Here is a 12,537-nt window from a genome sequence, read left to right as displayed (position 1 = left end):
GTGGTGGTGGTCAGAGACTTATCACAGGTGCTTGGGCCCTCTTCTGAAGGGCCCACATGCGCTCCGGGGAGGGGTCACATGACCCAGAGTCAGTGAGTTTTCTCAGTCAAAACCCTCAAAGTTGATTGGAGAGGAGCCAAATCAATCCTGATGTCCAGTGGGTGACCGGTACCATGCCAGGTGGCCTTCTCAACCTGCAGGCTTCACCCCCACCCCAACAGGTGCTTCAGACTTCTCCTTGCAGACCCCAGGACATTCCAGCTGCCAGCAGTATTCTTCCCCCAACTTAAAACCTAAATATTGTCTTCAAGAGCATAGTCAGGGATTTTGTAGTGGTTGGTGACAGATGGTAGCTACAGTTGTGCTGAGCGTAGCGTAACGTAGCGTTGCTGAATCACTGTGTTGTGCGTCTGAAGCCAATGGCAGATTGTGTGTCAACTATGCTTCTGTTGAAAAGAAAATGAAGAACTAATGCCCACGGGAACTGTGCATCTAGAGGGAAGATGCAACTTTTTAAACAAAGACTTATAGTACATCATTTGCCAGGTTTCTGTTTTTAAAAGAAATGAAGTACATTTGTGTTCATTTTTACTTGTACGGTTGCCATACTTGTTAATGTTTTAAAAATCTTTGGTAAAACTGTCTTTAGACTCAAAATGGAGTCCAGGCAGTTTTGACAACATTAGCTGGTGAATATTAAAAAAAACACATTGGGTGACTCTCAGTCGGTAGAGCATCTGACCCTTGATCTCGGGGTCATGAGTTCAAGCCCCACACTGCGCGTGGAGCCTACTTACACACACACACACACACACACACACACACACACACACACACACACTGAATAACATTATGCATCTGAACTTGCCGTCTTTACGTAACTGCCTCTTCCTAACAGGGAAAAATTGAGGAAGCATTGAGTGCATTCCAAGAACTGGTTCGCAAATACCCTCAGAGTCCACGGGCGAGATACGGAAAGGCACAGGTATTCGAAAACCGTCCTCTGTAGAAAATGTTTTTGGTGTTTGTATTCTGTGTCATTCTTTCGCTGCCCACTATTTTGCACTTCTCTTTTCTCTTGTAACTTATGTATAGAATCCATTTCTCATGCATATGTGTAAAGTCAAGCAAAAAATACTGTTGTAAAGGAGACGATTAACTTGCTATTGTGGCCTGGTGAATTCAACAACATTTTCCTGTCCTCCCTCCATCGGACTTCTCTCTGGTTTTCAAAAGAAGGTCAAGAAGAATGCTTTTGTCCTCGATCTCCCATCACTGTGGTGCCCCATTCCTCAAAGTGTTCACTGAAGGCTCCTCGGAGCTTTAAGAACCTCAGTTTTGTAACTAGAGGCTGCAAGTGTGCCTAGGAAAGACGTGAAAATATCAAGTGGAATGTACTTTGTTTTCGCTGTGGTTTCTTTCCGCTGACTCCTTTCTCACCAGCTCCCTTCTCCCTACCTCCCTCCATTCCCTCGTCTCCTTTCTTCTCTGACTTTCCCCACCTTCCAGCTCTTTGTTTTGTGAAGCGTGTCCACATTCATCTGGAATTGCATACAGCCACCAGATCCCACATGCTCTTTTTAGACCCTGGGATTATCATAATGAACACTGTAGAGGTCTCTGTCCTTGTGGATCTTGTATTCCCGTGGAAGGTATTTTGAAAGCTACCTAGTCACAAATTACTTAGAGAAAGCCCACTCTATGCCAGGCCCTGTTCTAGGCCCTGCAGATGAACCCCTCGGCAAAACGTACAGAGTTGTCATTGTGATGGCGAAGCCTGGGACAAGATAAGATATAATGCTTGTTAGTGGTAAGGGCTAAGGAAAACCTAAACAACAACAACAACAAAAACCCCCCAAAAACCGTACAGCATACGATGTGGGAGGGAGTTGATATGTTAGATAGAGTGTCAGGGAAAAGTCTACCCGGGAGGTGACAGTTGAGCAAGGCCATGAGTAAATATATAAAGAAACATATATTTAAGCATATTATAAGGCATTAAGCATAAATATATTAGATCATCTTCTATAATACATATCATAAAGAAAAGAAAAGCATACCTATTAAGATTTTTTGCTGCAGGTGAGGTGATTTGAGGACGACAGGGCAGATAGCACTTTAGATAAGTTGATCAGAAAAGGCCACTCTATCAAGGTGGCAAGTGGCTGAAATGTGACAAGGTTACTGAGGGAGCTGTGCAGGCCGAGGGAACAGCTAGGCCAAAGGCTGTGATACAGGGAAGCGATGTTGGCAGAACAAGCTCCAGAACGGCAAGAAGGGCAAGCTGAGAGATGGAGAGGCGGCACAGGTGAGGCCAGGGCCTCATGGATGGTATTTTCCGTGCCCCAGCTTTATGCGTGGACTTGGGCATCTTGTTTTTTCGTGTTGTTTTTTGTGTTGGTTCCCGGTTGGGGAATAGATTAAGGGAACAAAAGTAGGAGCAAGAAGCATAGGACACTATTCCAGGTATACTCAAGGGACAGTGGTGTAGAGACAGGGAAATGGCTGGGGAGGGCTTAATGTTGGCTTAGGTGTACAGGTCAGAGGAAGACAGGACTTGAGTCCTGGATTTTTGGTTCAGCCAGGTGAGGAAAGAGAGTGCTGGTTACTCACAGGGAAAACTGGGAGAGGAACAGATTGGGGAGGTAGGAATGAAGTCAAGAATTCACTTTTCATCCCGTAATCTTTGTGATGCCTGTCGGACATTCAACTGGACATGGCAAGGAGACATTGAATTTATGATGTCTGGAGTTCAGGATAAAAGCCAGGGCTGATACACGATGTGTCGAGCAGCAAAACTCCCACAGTCCCGCCTGGTGGGATGAGATTCTCAGCCCTACTGGGACACAATACCAAAACTTTCCAGACCAAGGAGAACCTGACATCACTCACCTCTTTGGAGGGGGTCAGTGCCATGACTTGTATATGGCACTCACATGGAAACTGACACATCTGTGGATAAAACAAACAGGTTTTGCTTTGAACTAAAGGCGGCGACCATTTGAGACCCAGTTGCTCAAATTCTTATCTTTCTATTAAACACTCACTTATTAAATTTTAATAAATTAAGTTTGTGAAAAATTAATGCCAAGAAGTTCCCCCTGTCCATGGTACAGACCAGGGGTAGTAGACAGCAATGATACCATTTTTGTAAATTAATTTGGTCAGTCATCCTCCAAAATTGCTAAATTCATTGGTGTTAAGCAAGACAGAATGTGTTCATTACCAAAAGATGATGCCTGTTCAAATAACTGATGGGCTTTGTTACCAGTATTGACAGTCATTTGATTAAGAAAGCATATTAACTAGAGAGAATAATGATGGATACACGTGGTAATTTAATTGTGGCAAAAATTCTTTGTGTTTAGAATTTTTCTTTTTACGTGATGGTGATTGTGGGTGCCAGAGTCTAAATAAACTCAGTACTTTCGCACATGTGATTGTTGGGTTCGTATCTTTATTTAACAGTAGGAATTTGAGATTTTGGCCTCAGGAAATATTTTTTTGTCCCTAAACTATTCTGCTACAAGGTGTTATTGATAGTAATGTTAATATGGTATTAAGCAAAACTTAGGCATGGTAAATTAAATTTTAATAGAGTAATTTAAAAGAAATTTTAAATGCCTAGGAGTTTTAAAAATAAGAATTTGAAAGAAGATGGACTCCATAGGGAGGAATAAATGATGAATTTTTCATTCTTTGTTAACAAATTAAACAATTTTGTGGGAATACCCCAACAATTTTTTTTTTAATTCAGCAACGTTAAGTTAAATACAAACTATAATATCCATCATTTCTGAAGCAGCACTGATACTATGTTATTCTTTGGATCACCATGAAAATCAATTTTGACCAAGTTCCCTGAACGTCAATACAAAATGTTAAATTATAAATTCAGTTCACTTTATTATCTTACACAAACCATTAATGCCTCTGAGGCAGAAAATGACACGTTTCCTAGGAAGTTTGGATGGTTGAATTATTTCAAGTCAACAAAAGGCTTTGTGATGTTAACATCCTAGAACAAATGTTCTGTACCTGCCCAAACCATTTTACGTACAGATGCTAAGCTGATAGCAATAAATCTGTACAATTTTGATTTTCAAAGCAGTCTATTAGTTTCATTCAAGAGATTTTAAGAAGTATACGCCATTTTAATACTGATATTTTCCCAATTCTGGAAGTTGTAAGAAGTTTTTACCTCATTAAAATGAAGGAACTTGGGATAGGTGGAGGAGAGGGAACAAGGTATATAAACCTTATCATCTTTCTGTCTTTTCAGATTGAGTTTTAGTTAGATATTTATTTCAATTTCTGTAAAGAAGGATTATCTTGGTAGACATTTCTCCTTCCGCCAACCTCGAAGAGACCCTCCGGATCCAGGATCTGTTTGGTAGCTTGAAGAGACTGAGCTGCATGGTCTCAAAAGGGCTCTCTCAGCTCCAGGACTCTGTCATTCTGGAAGTTATCTATGAATAATCATGTTTTGGGGAGTTAACTCACCATAGCCAAACTCAGAGGAAACTGATGCCTAAACAGAAAAGCCAGCATCTGAATATACTGAAGGCCATAGGGGCAGGATGACCAGTGTGGGTCATTGACATTGGACTTGCTCACCTGGTAGATAAGTCTATAATGGAAACAGACCACTTACAGATATGAACAGGTGGATAGCAGTATATTCTGAAGCTCTTTCTGTCAACTTAGGATGAACTGCCCCTCTTTCATTGGGAAATTTTCATCTAGAAAAATCATAAATCTGTCCACTTCTCTCTCTCTCTCTCTACTGCTTCAGTTCTAGTCCTCATCATCTTGGGACACTTACCTAATCAGTGCACAGAACAAGTTATTCTTTGATGTGATATTTTCTGAAGAGTTCTCTACAGGTATTTTATCAATTTGTGCTGATTCTTACTAGTTCTGATTTGGAACAGGGGAGGGTGGATCGTTTTCTTACCACGCCCTCAAATTATGGAGTTGTGCTTCATTTTGGTTCTTCAGACAACTATATATTGACTGCAGCCCACACTTTATTTAGAAAAGGTAAACATGTTAAATAGGATATTCTGAGAAAACCCTTTATATGCCACTTTTAGCCTCTAACTGGTATCATTTTTCCTCAAATGGTAATCTTTGAATTATAGTGTACTAAATCTGATGGGATTTTAACTACCATTTTACACATTCTCCTCTTTATCCCTCTCATATTTCATTCCCCACTCTCAATCTCCAGCAAAGACTCTTGCTTATTTCACTAAGAAAATGGAAGTATCCAAAGAGAACTTCTGCATGATCCCACTACAGCACTAACAGCCTCCCTTCCCCTCCTGCCATATGCTCCGCCTTCTCTCCTGTTCGCATGGATGAGTTGTTTTGGTCCCCTTTCCCAGCCTCTGCCACCTGCTGAAGGACATCATTCTGATTTTTGCATTTCCTGCATCCTCACACTTTCCCTCCCTACCAACTCTTTTGCATCAGCTTAGAAACATGCTGTAATATTTGCCATTATTAAAAAAAAAAAAAAATCTCTCCCTGGTCTCCACATTCCTCTCCACTTACTGGCCCATTTCTCTGCTTCCCTGTAAGGGTTGTGTGCACCTCCTTCCCTCCTGGTTTCCTCTGATCCTGCTCCATTCTGTTATGGGTCCCCAGTTGTCCCATAAAAAATGCTTTTACGAGGCTCATCAGAAGTGCCACAGTGCCCAATCCAGCATCATGACCAAGATGCCCAAGCTGATGGCCACTTCGAACATGATTGATCGCTCCCTCTTGTTACCTTGTATCACTTTGTCACTTCTTTGTTGTTATTTTCTCCTTACCTTTCTTTCTCTGTGCTTTTTGCTGGTCCTCCCTGTCTTTCCAACCTCTCTCCTGAACCCCAGACTCCTATATGTACCTTTCTATCCAGTATCGCCACTTGGGTGCCTAATCAGTGTTGAGTTTAGTAGGTCCAAAACAGAACTCCGGATTCCGAATGCCTACCAACCTGTTCCTGCCCTCTTCTCCCGTTCTCAGAGGACAGCAGTTCTGTCTGGTAATCGCTCCAGCCAACACCCTGGAGTTCATCCTTGACTTCTCTCCCTCCCTTTCTGCCACATTCAGACCATCTGCACATCTTTTGGCTCTGACCTTCAAAATGTATCTGTAATCCAGCTATCTCCTACCACCTCATCCAAACCGTCAGCATCACTCCTTGTCTGGGTTCCTACTGGAGCATCCCCACTGGCCTCTGTGCTTCTCTGCCACTCTTTCAGTCTGTTCTCCATACCACTGCCAGTGTAGTCCTTTCGATCATGTCAAAATCCCCTGTTGTGGGGGCGCCTAGGTGGCCCAGTTGGTTAAGCGTCCAACTCTTGATTGCGGCTCAGGTCATGATCTCACAGTTCGTGAGATCAAGTCCTGCATTGGGCTGTGCTGACAGGGTGGAGCCTGGCTTGAGATTGATTCTCTCTCTCTCTCACTCTCTTTCTGCCCCTCCCCCTGTTCATGTGTGCGTGCTCTCTCTCTCTCTCTCTCTTAAAATAAATAAACATTAAAAAAAAAAAACAAACCCTGGTGCCTTTCCATCTCACATGGAGGTACTGTAGTGGAATTGGCAATAGCTTGCCAGGTTCTTCGCTGCCTGACCATCACCCTTCCACTAGTCTCCTCCTTGCCCCGCGCCTGCACCCGCCTTTCCTCCACCCATCACTTCTCCCTCGGGGCCTTGCTTTTGCTGTTTTCTCTGCCTTGGAATGTTCTTCCTGCAGATATCCTCATGCCTCACTCCCTCACTTCTGTCAGGCCATCCCTGCTCATCCTGCCTAAACTAACTTTTCCCAACCACACCGGTGCCAGCACTCCTGAGCCGGCTGCATTTTTGACCCACAGCATTTATGGCTGCCAGGCACATGGTACTTTGATTTGTATGTTGTCTTTTTCTTCATAATGAAGCAGAATGAGAAAATAGCTTTGTGTTGTTTATTTTGCCTGCCAAGTGGCTCTCGGGTAATAGTTGTTGAATGAATGAGTGAACACACAAACTACTGAGAGAATAGGAAGTACGGACTGGAGCTCTGTCTGTGTAATGTTAATATATAACATGATACAGATCTCCATCAGCCCAGCATATATTAATTCCTCTTGCTTTTATGGCATTTTTCCTCCTCTGCAGCTTGATAGCTAACCGGTCTTCGTGTTACTTAGATAGCATGTTGTCTTGCTTTTTTTGGTTTGCTTTTGAATCACTTGAAAAGGAGAAAATTTTAATGTGTCTCAGATTGCTTTTGATGCATGTCCAGAAATTAAGTTTGCGTGCATATTTTGGGTGATTACAAATATATCTTGTCATGGGACATTTATCCAGTGTGGGGACTTCCTCTAGTGTGAAGACGATCTGGCCGAGAAAAGAAGGAGCAATGAGGTGCTTCGTGGGGCCATCGAAACCTACCAGGAGGTGGCCAGTCTGCCCGATGTCCCCACAGACTTGCTGAAGCTGACCTTGAAGCGGCGCTCAGACCGACAGCAATTTCTGGGTAAGGTGGAGTAAGAGTTAATTCAACAGCAAATGCCATGCTGTATATTCTTAGAAGAGTGTAGTTACCTGGAAGGGAACCTGACTTTCATAACTGATTTCACGTAATTTACCTGAAAGTGTCCCAGACAGAAATGGCAGTCCTAGCCTTAATACTTAGAAAGATACATATGGTATTTTACCACCTTTTCCCCACACCCCCCCCCCCACCCCATTTTAAAGCTAGGCAGATGGGATGCTCGGAGGTTGGATAATTTGCCTAAAGAATCATAGCTAATAAACTAATAGGTCTGGAATCAAAAACTCTTCTGTGGTGCCAGACTCTTTTCTCTCTTAACCATAACAAATTGATTCCTGGAGGTTGAAGTTATAAGTGCAGCAGTTTTTATAGAGGGAATATTAGGAGTTCCAGGCACTAAAAATGTTGCCTGCAAAGTTTGACTCCATCCCAAGGAAAATGATAGGAAAAAAAAAAAAAGTCTTAAAACCACTAGGTAAATTTACAAATGCCTTGAAAAGAGCAGCATAAAGCATCCTCTCTGACCCAGGTTCCCATGCCAAAGGCAGATAAGACTAGCTCTAACCTAACTTCATTATTATCAGACTTGTGATTCTCTCCCACCTAACTTGTCATCAGTAAACCAGATGGAAGAATCTAGGCCAAGTGTAACTGCTCAGGTGGGTGCTAGTGGCTGGGTAAGTTACGTGAATAATTACTGATGTCACTAGGAGAGGCTCATATAAGTAATATTGGAAGCCAGCTGACCCTGTTATCAGATAGGAACAGAACCCAAGTTATGATTAGAAACTAGAAGGCCCATTAGACTTCTATTCAGAAGAGCCAGTCCAGAAGAAGAAAAGCATATGGCACCCACACAGGATGGAAAAGGCAAGGGTGCCACTCACTGGAGACACTTGCCTTAGGCATAAAATCAGTATTACTGAGTGTTTTTCTTGCCTCAGTCTCCAATATGGCTCTGTTAGGCACTATTCACTTAGCCTGCCCTTAAAATGTTGATATTTCTTTCATTGTGGATTTTTTTAGAAAGAATGCATAAAAGTATCGCTCATCTTGATTACTGAATTTTTGGCAGCCTCTTCAACTTTGCTTTGAGTATCTCGCTTGCCTCACCTTGTTTCTGGCCCCAGTGGAAAAAGACTGACTATCAATAAATCTAACCCCCTTCTGCAGCCATCCTTCAATACTTGAATATGGTCTTTTTCCCCAAATGAGAATAAGGCAAGTTCATGAGAGGAGGCTCTGTGAGGAGAGGATTATAGGGAGAAGATGTTGTTGAAGGTGACAAGGTGGTGAAGTTTACTCACAGTAGAACACAGTTGGGTGATGCAGCGTGGAAGGAACAGAGATAGTAGCCAAAGGGACTTTGCATCTGGGCCTTTGCAGTGGTTAACAGGGGAACTGTAAGAACAGAAGAAACATACGAATCTAAATTGGGCAGGTAGGGAGGAAGAGAAGAGTGGAGTCCGATTTGTTAGTGAGGGAATGAATAGCTCAGCAAATCCATTCAAGATTGGCCAGTAGAGGGGGAAGGCCATGGGATAAACTGGTGATGTTTTAGGCCAAACGGGTTAACTGTTAGCAGGACGTACAACTGCATTAGCCTGATATCCTATCATACTCTTGGCTAATACTTTGTGGGCAACTGAGCCCTTTAGGGAATTAATTTTGTCATGTATACTAGCCGTATTTTGCACATTTTCCCATATTCAGTTTATTTCTGTGTGGAGGAGTAGTGACAGTCGGCCCCAGAAATTTTAAATTTCCATCCGATAGCCTTAAAAATCGCCCAGAACTAGGGTTTTCATGATTCCTGTTGTGCATAGTATCCTATCGTCCACCAGAGGGTCCCATAATACCAGATGATGTCTCCTTCGCTCCATGACTAGGTTATTCGTTACCTAGAGATGAGGACAGTCTTATTTGGAAACAGCTACAGAGGTGTACCTCAGTGCCTTTTCAAGTTCCATACAAGGTGCTAGACTTGAAATCTGTTAGACTTTTTATTCGTTCTCTATTCATAATCTTGAAGTTAATCATGATAAACCAAAGATACACCAGTGAGACATTTTTTTACAAGGAATTGATAAAACTTTTCAAAGAGGGAATTCGACGTAAGAAAAATGTTGACGGATTTAGCAAATGAGAATGTCTTTAAAATGTTTATAATCAGTATTACATTTACTATCTACTTATAGAAGTTGTTGATAATCATCGCAATTGCATGATGAAAGCTGAAGAGGCCATCATTAAAACTGTTAGTCAGATTTAAGCTGGTCTAAGGGCTCTATTGAATAGTCTCTTGTGATTCACACTCTCAATACAAAGATATATTATTGATGTTGGTTGGTTTGTTTGTTTCTTCCTACCAAATCAGGTCATATGAGGGGTTCCCTGATCACCCTACAGAAATTAGTTCAACTATTTCCTGATGATACTTCTTTAAAGAATGACCTTGGAGTGGGGTACCTCTTGATAGGAGATAATAACAATGCCAAGAAGGTTTATGAAGAGGTAAGCAAACAGCAGTCTCCTGTTAACTACAGCAGATTGTTTTGAGCAAGAAGTTTTAATATTATTGTAAATTGCATTTATTGCACCCAATCTCCTGTTTTCTTTGTTTTAAATTAGGTTAAGTGGAATGTAAGCATTATTATGTTGACATATTCGAAACTTTGTTTTCATCCCTTTTTTCCCTTAATCAGAAAAATGTAAATTTTAATTCATACTTGGTACAGCAAAACCTTCAACTTCTAATTGTGATTGTTTTAAAACTGTATTTATCAGTCCACAGACATCCTTTCTAACAGTGTGCTTCATGACAGGAAGTGAAACTCCATTTTTCCATGAACGTTAAAATACATAGCCTTTTCCTTTTTTCACAAAAAGTCCGATCTACAGAGAGACTACAGATCAGTAGCCTTTCAGGCATGTGGAGTAAATTACTCACCTCTTGGAGGGCAGTGACTCTTTGATCCTCCAGCAGGGATGCCTTTGAAGGGATTTTTACCTTATAGTGGTTATTTTAATAGATAACCTCCAAGTCACAAGTAACTATAAATCTAGGAAGCTGTGACTCCTTCAAGCAATAAGGAATTCATTTGGTATAAATAGGATACCAAATGAACTTTGACACTGGAGAAAGTTAATGCATCTATAAAAGAAAAGGAACACATTTGCCTGTTATTCTTTAATTTAGGTGTTTTGGTCCATGGTTTTTAAGCTCGTGTGCTTTACATCAAAGTGCTACTACTCAGTGATCCAATATGATTCCTCCTGGTTGTTTTTTTTTTAAGTTTGTTTATTTTGAGAGAGAGAGAGAGAGACAAAAAAGAGCACATGCATGAGCAAGAGGGGGAGAGCAGAGAAAGGGAAAGAGAAAATCCCAAGCAGGCTCCATGCTGTCCACATGGAGACAGACTCAGGGCTCGAACTCACGAACTGTGAGATCGACCTGAGCCAAAATCAAGAGTTGGCTGCTCAACCAACTGAGCCATCCAGGCACCCCAATTCCTTCTGTTTTAAAAATGCTGTCAAAATATGGTGATTTCATACTCAAGCTAGGGACTGGATCTATTCACAAAGGGATGCTTTCTCCCTTTTATTGGTGTTGAGGCTTAATTAAAAATCATTGAATTTCAGAACAATTTTGTCATCTTCCTTCTCATAATTTTTATATTTTCTGAAGGCTGCTGAATTTATAATATGTAATATTTGAATTTGTAATATAATATTACACATTTTATAATATGTGTAATATCTGCATAAAGTAGATTGATCCTACAGCATTGAAAATATGTACCATTCACTAAAATACCTGGTCCAGGTCATACAAGAAGTCCATGTGGGTTTGTAGTTGCTAATGACCAAAACCTAATGCTTAGTTTTGTTTAAGAGACATATCATGTATTTCACAATTCAGGACCTTATGAATATAAGAATTTTCCACCTATATCAGAATACCTAGATATACCCATTATCCTGCCTATCCTAGAAGCCTTAGAGATGGAATTGTAGATTTCCTTCTTTCTCTCCTCCTTTCCTTCCTTCCTTCCTTCCTTCCTTTCAAAAATCATGAGCAAATATTGACTGCATACCAAGTAGATTTGAGGTTAGGGCAGGATCTGAAAGCATACTAGATTCTCCCACTCACTATGGATTTCTTTTCAGAACCTTCCTTGAATATATTCATTGTTTTTACCTGTTAGTAGATGCCAGATATGTGAAACATTTTAATTCATCTTGAAAAATAATGTTTTTCTATTGTCATTTATATGTTTGAAATCATAATCTCATCTGAGTAACCATAACAAGATGCAGAAAGTCTAAAACAGGGCCGTATTACACAATTGAGTGGGTTTCTTCTTAAAGAAGCATTAATAGACTGAAAATATATGTGAGGTTTGCCTTTTCTTCCCGCCCCTCACTTCTAAGTTAATAAGCTATGTCTAAGGCATGCTCTTTCCCTACCCAAAGTTGATCCTGATATGTCTGTGTCTCAAAGGTCATTTTCAGAAGAAATTTTCTACTTTTCTTCATGTTGATTTTTGTCTTTAAGTAAATTTATAAAACTCAAGTCATTGTTGGTTTCCTTTCTGGGATTTTCTTTTTCTTTTCTTTTTTTTTTTTTCTTTGCTGCTTTTCAGTTTCAACAAGACTTTGCTTTACAATGGTTTGATGTAGATTGCTGACAGCTGTAGTTTAGAGATGACCCTCGTTCCCCTTGGCATTAACAGTTAACCAAGCCACCTGTGTTCTAGAGTCTAGCATTTTCCCGATTTTTCCCTCCATTCACTTAGCCCACACGTGTTGATTGAAACTCACACACGCCAGCTTGGGAAATGGTAGTTAAGGAAACAAACATATGGTGTGAGTTCATGGACTTTCAACCTGATGTCAAATCCTAAGCTTCTGTTAATTTACCCTCTGAATATCTTTCAAATCCACTCTCTTTTTAACCCAAGGGCTCATCCCCTCTTGCCTAAACTAAGGCACATTTATCCTG

The 12,537-nt window shown here is 41.0% G+C and overlaps 1 protein-coding gene across 9 annotated transcripts in view; it reads left to right on the top strand.

Moving 5' to 3' along the window:
- ASPH (aspartate beta-hydroxylase) overlaps positions 1–12,537 on the top strand; it is a 226,948-nt gene that overhangs the window by 157,200 nt on the left and 57,211 nt on the right. For all 9 annotated transcript variants that reach the window (XM_058699669.1, XM_058699672.1, XM_058699666.1 and 6 more), the window contains 3 exons: positions 899–985; positions 7,364–7,514; positions 9,910–10,046. In XM_058699669.1, the coding sequence (XP_058555652.1) occupies positions 899–985; positions 7,364–7,514; positions 9,910–10,046 (375 nt within the window). The remainder of the gene's footprint in view (positions 1–898; positions 986–7,363; positions 7,515–9,909; positions 10,047–12,537) is intronic.

This window comes from Neofelis nebulosa, chromosome 14, assembly GCF_028018385.1.
Source record: "Neofelis nebulosa isolate mNeoNeb1 chromosome 14, mNeoNeb1.pri, whole genome shotgun sequence".
Taxonomy (NCBI): Eukaryota; Metazoa; Chordata; class Mammalia; order Carnivora; family Felidae; genus Neofelis; species Neofelis nebulosa.
The sequence above is the reverse complement of the archived record's forward strand: the minus strand, read 5'-3'. Positions and strand labels throughout refer to the sequence as shown.